This window comes from Triticum urartu, chromosome 4A (genome assembly GCF_056163025.1).
Source record: "Triticum urartu cultivar PI428250 chromosome 4A, HENAU_Tu73, whole genome shotgun sequence".
Lineage (NCBI taxonomy): Eukaryota > Viridiplantae > Streptophyta > Magnoliopsida > Poales > Poaceae > Triticum > Triticum urartu.
Window position 1 is genome coordinate 61,219,890 of NC_141876.1, and position 11,505 is coordinate 61,231,394.

At 43.1% G+C, this 11,505-nt stretch overlaps 1 protein-coding gene across 1 annotated transcript; it reads left to right on the top strand.

Annotated features, from left to right (window-relative positions):
* Positions 1 to 2,293: 2,293 nt before the first annotated feature.
* Positions 2,294 to 3,402, top strand: LOC147974770 (uncharacterized). The gene has a single exon (XM_087519549.1). The coding sequence runs from the start codon at positions 2,294 to 2,296 to the stop codon at positions 3,332 to 3,334; it is 1,041 nt and encodes a 346-aa protein (XP_087375675.1). The 3' UTR covers positions 3,335 to 3,402.
* Positions 3,403 to 11,505: the final 8,103 nt, after the last annotated feature.

The following is an 11,505-nucleotide window of genomic DNA, read 5'->3' on the forward strand; positions in this document are numbered from 1 at the left end:
GACCGTCAGTGCAAAAGCTCGTCGGGCCTCAAGCGGGGCCTTTTCCTTAAAACACAAATATGCAAAGCCTGAGCCCGACCCAGTCAGGTCTTCGGGCTCAAAACTTAGGCCCGGGCCTGGCCCGTGGGCAAGACCTGGCCGGGTTTCCCACGGCCAGGTTTATCTGGAGAGCTTCTATATGACGCTCTCTGCATCACGATGTCGGCCTTGTGCACATGGCACTTGGATGGCCCGACTCATTTAGAGCTCAACGCTACTGCGTTTTTTAGTTGTTTTTATATTGATTTTTCAAAAATAAATTTCTTTATTTGCAAAATGCGTATAATAAAAATTGAAACTTATTAGAGAAAACATGTACTTTTTTAGAAGAACTAAAAGTTTTTAGAAAAACATGAATTATTTTTATACGATATGAACACTTTTCAGAAAAATGAATATTTTTTAAAACAACAACATAATTTAGAACTTTTATTTTTGGGGGAAATTATTAAAATGTTTAATACATCTTTGAAATATATTTTAAAAAATTGAATTATGGGAATATTTTTTGAAAGAAAAGAGAAAACACGGGAATGAAAATAAATAAAAACCAGTAAGGAAAAAAAACAAGAAAACAAAATAGAGCATTGCTAAAACTGAACCAAACTAGTCGGCTCATTAACGGTCGCTTTGTGGATTTGGTCTTTACTTTTCCACAAAGAGGAAGGGATTGGAGGAGCAATCGCATGCTCCGTTGAACCACCTCCAGGTTTCGGTTTCGGCAGATCCGCAAAGAATAGGTGGAGTGTCTTGGTGTGTGTGTGTGTATGCAAACAATTACGTCAATGAGGTGTGTGCATAGTCTTACGTTCCCGGATAGCTAGCTAGATTTCCAAATCATCACAAAAAAAACTAGATTTCCTTTGCCTTATGATTCAACAGAATTTTGTCATCCTCATACGTACTCATCTCACAAAAATGGATGGATGATCATGAAAGGAACAACTATATGTTTTCGCAAAATGTTCACAAAAATTTAAAATATTAATGAATTTTGCAAAATGTTCATGCTTCTCCATGTTTGCAGATCTAAAAAATGTTTGAAAATTTTGCAGGAATATGAAAAAACTTTCACGAATTCTAAATACTTTGCACAAATTTGATTTGTTTTCTGAAAATTAAGAAATGTTTACAGATTCAAAAACCATATCTTAATGATGTTTAGAAAATGTTCGTAAGATTGAAGTTTTAGCATGTGCTTAGCGTCTTAACTTCCATATCTCAAGGAGACTGTCAAGAATAATAAATTAACATGATTGCACATCTTAATAATTCATAAAGTCATGGATCTTTCTCCAACATGCAAATTTTCTCTTAAAAAACAGGTTGGCTTAAGGAATACAGCTCAATATAAAAGTAAATGATGTTATTTGGTTGAATGCTCAAGGGTTTAATGAACGGGACCTTAATTTTCCATCACCTATTATCATGGAGCCCATTTGCTTTATTGCTTTATTTATTATGTTTGGCGCACCATCAAAAGTTCATGGAAAATTTCAGTTCGCGTTCAATACAAACTTAAACTAGTAGATTTTTTGCTGGCAATTTCAGTTTGCAATTCATGATTTTACTAAAACAAATTAATAATTTAAAATAAATGAACATTTTTTGTAGTAATATTTTATTAAAATCTATCAAAATTTGGTAGCCTTCTTTCTTGTAGAAGCTGCCAGTTTGTTTTAGTCAGTTTACCTCAAAGCAGACGATGTCATTTTTTCCGTCGGGCAGGCCCGTACACATGAACTACACTTTGGACGGCCCACCCATAAATTTCGGCCACTATCCATCTCTGAAAGCCATGAATTGGACCTCCTGAGCTACACATAAGGCCAACTTCACCGCGCGACCCTATCCTATCCGACCTCGTCCGTTTGAGGTAAAAGAAACAAAGGAGGCGGCCCAGCGCGCGACGGCCCGGACTCATTTTGTCCGTTTTGTGTCCGGGCCGACCCATTTCAAGCGCAAACTTGCGCCGGGTTTGGGTCGCGGCGGACACCAAACGGACGCGCGCTCGTCCGCGTCGGGGCCGCGTGGCAGGCGGCCACCCACCTTCCACCCACCCACATCAATGCGCACGAGCGGGCGGCCCCACCTGTCATTCGCACGTCGAGCGGTCGCCGTCCTTCTTTAAGTGGGAAGCGTGGACGGGTCGTCGTCCACACTGCCCCGCGCCACCCAGCGGCCTCCTCGAACCCCGACAGCGCAGAAACTCTAGCCCGACTCCTCCTCGAGCTCGCCGGCCGCCCACCTCGCCATGGGCTTCTGGAACAGCAAGGGCAAGCACGACCACGAGGCCGACTCCTCCTCGGGGCACCACCGCGGCTCCGTGAAGAAGGAGGAGCCCGCGTCTCCGCCGCGCTCCTCCCGTCGGGCCCCCGCGCCACCGCCGCACTCCTCCCGTCGAGCCCCCGCGCCGGCCCCCTTCACCATTGCCCCTAGGCCCTTCGGCGAGCGCGACCGGCAGTACATCTGCGCGGACGTGTGCCGGAGGTACTGGGAGACGAGGACGCCGGTCCCGTGGAGCGACACCCACCTCCCCAACGGGTGGCACCTCTCCGCGGACCGGGTCCCCATCCCACCAGTGCCGGCGACCGGCCGTGCACGACGCGATGAGATCAACCGCCGCCGCCGCCTCCTCCCCGACGACCTGTACTACGACCACAGGTATGCCCCCAACTCGCCGCTCTGGGACACATGGCTCCAGGACGAGCACGACGTGCGGCGCGTGTCCTACTTCGCCGGCACCGTGTCGGGGCCGCGGAGGCCACGTGCAGAGCCGCGCGGGCGTACGCGGGTGCGTGGCCTGACGCCCACGCCGTCGCCTTCCCTGTCTCCGTCGCCCCCTCCCCCTCCTCGCATGACAGCGGAGGAGGAGGCCCGTCTCCTGCAGCGTGTCATGGACGACTCCATGAACACGCACGACGAGCGGCAGTGGGACGGCCTGGAGGAGGCCGTGGCCCTCTCTGCCGCCGGGGACGTCGCCTTCCCGGAGCTGCAGCTGGTGGCCGTCACGGCGGCCGCCAAGGAGGAGCCGATGGAGGAGGACTCGCCCGCATTCGAGAAGCTCCTGGGCCAGGGGTGGGGCTGGTCGTGCACTGCGCCGGAGATGGCCGCCGACCTGGGCGTGAACTGGTGCCCCACTCCGGAGCGGGAGGCCTCGCCACGGGAGGAGGTGGTGCAGGCAGCTCCGGCCGTCCAGCCCGCCCCCGTCCACCACGCACCTCCAGCCCACCTGTGGACGCCGCCGGAGTACGTCGACCTCGTCAGCGACGACGACGACACCGGCGGCCAGTGAAGACGGCGACGGCCACGGCACCGACGGGCGCGGCAGGAGCGCGCGGGAGGCGGAGGCGTTTTTTTATTTTGTTTTATATGTTAATTATGAAAAATGGGCCTTTTAAGTGGCCGTGAAAACTGGGCCGTTTTGTGGCCGCCCCCTATATATATTTTATGTTTTTTTAAAATGTGTTTATTTAGTTTTTTAGTTATTTCATTTTTGTTTTAATATTTTTTTTATTCACGTCCACCTCGGACATGATTTGGGGTGCGGCCGCGTGGTGCGCGCACGCAGGACCCATCTAGCAAAGGCGGACACGGACGAACCCATTGGCACCCCAAAGGGACAAAATCCGGCCAATCCAGACGTCCGTTTGGGGTCGTGTGATGAAGTTGGCCTAAGAGTCTCGGAGTTCCTACTCTGGAGAACTCCTACGTGACGCTCTGTGTGTGACGATGTCGGCCATTCCTTTCGCACATGGCACTTGGATGACCCGACTCATTTAGCGCTCAACACTACAAAAAAATTTAGTTGTTTTTTATTTTGATTTTTAAAATAGAAAAAGTATTTGGGAAAATGTGTGTATTGGAAATTTGAAAACTTCTTTGATAAAACATGAATATTTTTTAAAAAAAATGAAAAGTTTTCAGAAAAACATATTTTATTTAAATGTCATCATTTTTTGTCAAATTGTGATTATTTTACTAAAATAATAAAAATATGTTAAAAAAATTTATTTTGGCGGAAATTATTAAAATATTTTAATACATTCTTTGTATTATGAATCTTTTGAAATTATAGGAACATTTTTTGAAAGAAAATAACCCCCGGGATTGCTTCTAGTTTACGAGAAAGGACGTTTGGACTGACGAGTGGACAGATACAAAACCGTATTGGATGGCAAACCACGTCCTGAACGTGCGGCCCGAACGGTTACGGGCGGTTTGATGGCCAGCGTTGGACATGCCCTAATGTCTTTTTCCTTAATCACAACAGATCCTAGCCTTGTAAATTCATTTCTTCTATTGGGAAACATAACATGGGCTACGAGGAAAATCCTATTCACCAGCCATGCTCATCGTAGAGATTAATAGTTGGTATATCGCCCACGCTGCCGCCACATGTGCCTATCATTTCGCCACTAAGCAGTAGTTTCTTCCTTGAAATTCTTTGGCAGCTTTCTTCCTTTTATGTTTAGTTTCTTCCGTGATTTCCAGGTTTCATCCTATTTTTCATTTTCATTTTCCTTTTCTTTTTTCTCTTTTCTCTTATTTCATTTTATGGTTTTCTTTTAACTTATGATTTAAAAAGCCCCGTAGAATTTTCAAATTTTGTGAACATTATTTTCGAAAACTGTTAATAAATTTTAAAAAATGAAACATATTTTATTTCATCATTTTCAAACAAAATATTAATTTTGTGATTTTTTTTGTAGCAGTATTGCTTAAATCTATTAGAACTCGTTAGCCTTCTTTCAAGCAGAAGTTGTCGGCTTCTTTTTACCCAACTTTTTTTTGCAGGGAATGATGCCATTTTTTAGCTAGAGCGGGTAGCACACATGAACTCTTCTCAAAGCCCTATCTATGCCATGTGAGACCCTACAGCACTAGCGGCTTAGATGTAAATCCCATTGTTAAGTAAAGAGGTTAGCCTTCGGACTAAATCCAGCTAACCTATAAAATCAACAATGACGCTAATCTCAAAGCCACTTGTCAAATGCTAGGTCAGCATAGACATTTTTCCTTGGGAATTAATTGAGCCCTCGTATATTCCAACAACAGGACAAGGCACTGTTCCATTTTAGAAAAAAAAGGATGAGCTCAAATTGCAACCCAAAGAGAACAAGTCCCAAGCAATTAGAGCTAGTTTGATTTGTGTCCACAAGTTGATGCCTGGAAAAAAAATGCTGCCTGGCGTGGACACGAAAATCTATCAATTGTTGCCTGGCCATCACAATCAATACAACATAAGCGGGGCGGAGGATTTTACCTCTTTGAGAGGACCCTAAACTGGGTAAACATCATGTCTTCTGTTCATTTTGTTACCATCTAGTCAAGATCACCAGCTCGATGTTCAAAAAACAAAAGATCACCAGCTCGGGACCCCCTACCATAGATCTGTCGGATTTAACCCCGACAGGGGTCATGCCCCTGGGCTTGTGGGCCCTGGGTGGCTCCCCTATGATACTTCTTGGCACCAGTATTTGTTATATATTCCAAAAAAATCCCCGTAAAGTCTTGTCCAATTTCGAGCAATTCTTATTTCTACATAAAAATTACATCAAAGTAGTTCTGCTGAAAACAACGCGAGTCCAGTTAGTTTCGTTCAAATCATGCAAATTAGTGATCAAAATAAGAGCAAAAGTTTTTAAAAAAGTAGATACACCGGAGAAGTATCATTGATAAATTCAAAAAGCTCAGTAACTTTATGTCCAATATATTTACAGGTACTCCCTCCATTTCCAAATATAAGTCTTTTTAGACATTCGAACAAGTGACTACATACAAAGCAAAATGAGTGAATCTACACTTTAAAATATATCTACATACATCCGTATGTTGTAGTCCATTTGAATCTCTAAAAAGACTTATATTTAGAAATAGATACTCCCTCCGTCCCAAAATATAAGAATGTTTTTGAAGCTAAAACAGTTTGAAAAACGTTCTTATATTATGGGACGGAGGGAGTACATGTTATTGCACCGTTGGTCAGTGTGGTGGAGCGACCATCATGTAAACATTTTTTTGTTGGCACCTACTACTTGAATCCTGGTACCACTTCAGTTGATAAATTCAAGAAGTTCGGTAACTTTATTTCTGATATATGTACGGGTTAAGTATAATTTAACACTTCAAATTTCAAAGACAGAGCTACAAAACTATGTGCATCAAACCTGTCTTTGTGCCAGCTGTATCAACCAGCAAACTTGTCTAGGTCGAGTATTCATTAGAACGGTTCCTATCAAGCTATTGAGTTGAATTGTCCCATTCATGCTCATGCAAGTAAGATACCTTTTTAGCATGAACACTGCAAGAGACAAACTCAGCGACCCGGTTTCAGTTCATTTTCTACTGGATAATTCGCGGTCTATATCATGCTCAGTTATTTGCTCAACAAAAACAATTCAGTCCAAACCCTTCGGTGATACACTTTCTTTATAACACATCGAAACGGTCATGCGTGATCCTTTGTTGTGGGAGCCGAAATAAATCAAGGTCCTAGGTGTACAAAGTAAACCTTAGTGTTTATCTGGTTATATTTTGCTAACAAAGTCTTTGAAAGTAATGGTGTACATACAAAGCACTGGTTAATTAATGCATCTGTATGACATTGGATATGTGTGCACGTGATGCTTGACAAATACTTCCTTCGTTCCAAATTACTCGTCATGGTTTTAGTTCAAAATAATCAGTAAAATTAATGTGACAATCATTTCCTAGAACAAAGATGCACGCATGCTGGTGTCATCATGTGCCCTATGGGGCCAATCAAGCCTCCCTTCTTTTGTTACAACACAAGATAACAAATCTCTGTATTTGGGATTCATAGCCTTGGTGGGTGGTGGCTGTCTGAAAGAGGGCTGTTCCGTCCATTACTTCCTCCACACTCGTGACCGTGGTAGGATGGGTCATGTTGCGAGAAGACACTTCCGTAGATGCGGCACCCGCATTCTTGTACTCCGCATAAATAGGATCTTGTCCTCCTCCAGCGACACGTTGACCATAGCAGGGAGACCCTACACTTGACCAATTTTGCCTTCTTCAAGTCAGATGCTGCAAGTTCAACATTATTAGTTGGAGTGGTGTCCTACTTATCTTCACCTCCAATTTTGCCTTCTTCAAGTCAGATGCTGCAAGTTCAACATTATTAGTTGGAGTGGTGTCCTACTTATCTTCACCTAAGTCCTTTCCTGGGATAGCGATGATTCGCCGGTGAGATGTACCTTCCCGAATATCTCTACTCTTATAAAAAATCAAGTTAATGACGACGGTGTGCCTCTCATCGTGCAATATAGACCATTCGATTTATATCTGACAGATAGAAAACAAATTATGGCAATTTTGTAAAAAGATACCCGCACTTCTCTCCACATTTGCAGATAAGGCATTCCCTCGTTCATCCTTATCTCCCATAATCTCATATTTGAGCAATTAAAAAAGGAAGCCTCTCAAATAATCTGGCTTGGTGGACGCTGCCGGCGTCGTTCATCCTCATGCCTCCGCTCAGTCCCACCACCAATCACCACCATGCCCCACTCCTCCTCATCTTATCTCTCTTTTTTCTCAGGATATCATTAGTTTTTACACATGGGATTACTCCCGCATGGGTCACAACAGGTGTTTTATAAAAAAATACATCTTAATGTTCCATGCAATGCGCGCGTATCTTGCTAGTAGCGCACAATAAACTCAAGTTGGCCGGTGGCCCATGGTTAGAACTTTGCATGCTCTGGGCTGCTCTAGAAAGAAGCAAAAAGCAATTGGGTCGGCTCCCACAGAAAGAAAGATAAATAAGTAATGGAAAAATTAATTACAATTCTGATATGATATTACCAAAATGTGATTCTTCCACCACCACTTTCATCCTCAGTGATCCTCTTTCAGGATAGGCGTGAGGATAGGCGTGAGGAGTGAAGAAGTATGTAAACGCTTGTAACTAACGGTGGAGGGGCATTCTTTTGCCCTTCTTCTTTAATATATGATACGCACACCCGTGCATATTCGAGAGAAAAAAAATTCTTTTTCAGGATCTCACCCAAGCCCGACTGAAGATTTCAAGTTTCATACATCCCGTGTACTCCTCCTTTAGTGAGTCCCATCTATGCTTGAATTGCTCCTTCACATATTACTTCCCAACTCTATCGTAGAATTTGAGCTCAAGGTTCTTGCAACCTTTGGCACTCAAGCCCAACGCAAAATCGGACTATTGCCACTTGCCAGCAACCGTTTAATCTTTGCCTATTTTGTAAAAGACTCCATGTGATATGCATCCCAGATTGCTCTCTTCATTTGTTCCATTTCAGTTATAGAACACATGAACACGGAGGTTGGAATCATGCACAATAATCACCAACCATACATAAAAAAAATGTTCATTGTATATTACAAAATGTTCACCATATGTAAAAAATTATTCAGTGTGTATATGAAAATATTCACCGTATATTAAAAGGTTTTTCAGTGTGTATATTGAAAAAATGTTCGCCATATATTAAAAAGTTGTTCAATGTGTATTTGGAAAATATTCATCATATATTAAAAAGTTGTTCAGTGTGTATTTTACAAAATGTTTGCTGTATATTAGGAAATTGTTTGTACTACAGAAACCTATAAAAAAGATAAAGAGACCAGGCGAAAAACCTGAAAGGGAAAAATAAAAAGGAGAAAAAACAAAGGAAATAAAAATTCACAAATCATAGGTACACTAGTTTTCTTCCGGTCAATTGAGGATACTCATGCGTGGCCCAAGGGCCATGTTGCTCGCTTAGTCGGCCCCCGGCCCACGTCAGGCAATAAAGGAAAAACAGTAAAAAAGAAAACTTAAAAAATATTATGAACCCAATTCGTACATAATAAAAATGTTCTTGAATTCAAAAATCTTCATGGGTGATAAAAATATTCTTAAATTTAATTTAAGTCCACGAATTTACAAAAATATATCATGAAATTGAAAAATGTTTTGCTTTTCAAAAATATTCACAAATTCCAAAAAATCGGAATTAAAAAATATTTGCGGATTCAGAAACTTTTCCTGATTCAAAAAAAGTTTGAGAACTCATTTTTTTAACAGATTTGGAATAATATTAGAGAATTTGAAAACTGTTAATGCATTTTAAAAATAACCATAATAATAATAATAATCCATTATTCAAAACAAATTCATGTACTTAGAAAATGTTGATGAATTTTGAAAGTTGCAAATTTTGAAAAATGTTTGCCAATTGAAAAATGTTTTGTGAATTTAAAATATCCCTGAAGTAAGTTAATGCTGAAAATTCAAAAAATATTTATGAATTTTAAAACTAAAGAATTTTCCCAAATTTAAAATGTTTTGAAGTTTAAAATTGTCCGAAATTTTACGCAATCACGAATTCAAAAAATATTCATGAATTGGAAAACTGAAAAATATATATACAATAAAATGAAAAAAGACCAAAAGAAAACCTACAGAAAAGAAGTATAGAAAAAGTACTGATTTACGGAAGTCTCTAGAACCTTCCCAAAATTGGTGGGAAGCATACCGCAAAATGGGTCAACCCAAGTAGTAGCGTAGCGCCCAGGCAGGTGGGTGATTGCCCGTTATGCCACACCTTACGCACAGAATATAATCCACCACTGGCGGGGCAGGGGTCCGATGGTCGGCTACAATTTTGCAAAGCTTGCGTATTATTTCATTGATAGAAGAAGTAAAAAAGAATACATGGGATGGTACAACACATGACAGGAACGCAGGAGGCGTGATCATGGTGCCCAGAGCAGCAAAACATGCGATGCTCAACCCAAAAAAGAGAAAAAACACGACAAAACTCGACGCCTAGGGACGCACCCCAAACCAAAACAACAAGACGACCGACATCTCTAAATACACCACCGAGGACGCCGCAAGCAAACAAGACGACGCCTTCATGAAGGAGAACGACGCCGAGGCGCCGTCGCCGTCCGATCCGAAAAGTCGGACCTAGGGTTTCCCTTGATGCTCGAAGAGGGGCACAGATAGCAGCCATGACAACGCCTTTAGGAAGGGAACGACACCCGCAGGTGTCGCCACTGCGAGTATCAAAAGGTCGAGCTTTCGTCCCGACGAGTTTGAGCAATCCCAAGCCATCGGAGTGAAGCTCAAAGATGAGGAAGTCTGGCCATAGGCCGGAACCACCACCAAAGGAAGGGTAGCTACCGGAAGAACGAGCTGTAGAACAGGCGGAAGGGCGGATGGGGAACGGAGGTGACCAGACTGATGACGGAGGCAGGGAGGGGGTGGGGTGACGATGGCCAAAGACCCGAACGAGCCCGGATCCGGAGAGGGGCGCAGATACGGGCTGCCGGGACCGGAGCCGCAAGGACACCCGATGAGCTGAAGGAGCTGGAAGGGGGCGCAGTGATAACCCACAAGTATAGGGGATCAATTGTAGCCTCTTTCGATAAGTAAGAGTGTCGAACCCAACGAGGAGCTAAAGGTAGGACAAATATTCCCTCAAGTTCTATCAACCACCGATACAACTCTACGCACGCTTAACGTTCGCTTTACCTAGAACAAGTATGAAACTAGAAATACTTTGTAGGTGTTGTTGGATAGGTTTGCAAGATAATAAAGAGCGCGTAAATAAAAAGTAGGGACTGTTTAGATGAAGACACAACTAAGTTAGTTTTAGTAGAGAGCTTGTTGTCACACAAGAAAGTTATTTGTCCCTAGGCAATCGATAACTAGACCGGTAATCATTATTGCAATTTTACTTGAGGGATAGGCATAAGCGAACACACTTTCTCTTTTTGGATCATATGCACTTATGATTGGAACTCTAGCAAGCATCCGCAACTACTAAAGATCATTAAGGTAAAACCCAACCATAGCATTATAAGGCATCAAGTCCTTTTATTCCCATACGCAAACAACCTACTTACTCGGGTCTGTGTTTCTATCACTCACGCCACCCACCATAAGCAAATCATGAACATATTGAAAACCCTTCAACGGGGATCCCTCACGCTTGCATGACACGGAGAGCACCATAGGACAACACCAATAATAAAACATGCAACTCAAACCAATCACGATCATCAATTAACCCATAGGACAAAACGGATCTACTCAAACATCATAGGATAGCCATACATCATTGGTAAATAATATATAGAGTTGAGCACCATGTTTAAGTAGAGATTACAGCGGGTAAAAGAGGGGTTACACAACTGCATAGAGGGGGGAAGAGTTAGTGATGATGGCGGTAAAGTTGTTGGTGTAGATTGCGGTGATGATGATGGCCCCAGCGGCGTTCCAGCGCCACCGGAAGAGAGGGGGAGAGAGCCCCCTTCTTCTTCTTCCTTAACCTTCTCCCTAGATGGGAGAAGGGTTTCCCCTCTGGTCCATGGCCTCCATGGCATGGGAGGGGCGAGAGCCCCTCCGAGATTGGATCTGTCTCTGTCTCTCTCTGTTTCTGCGTTCCAGATTCTGCCCCTTCAACGTTTCTTAAA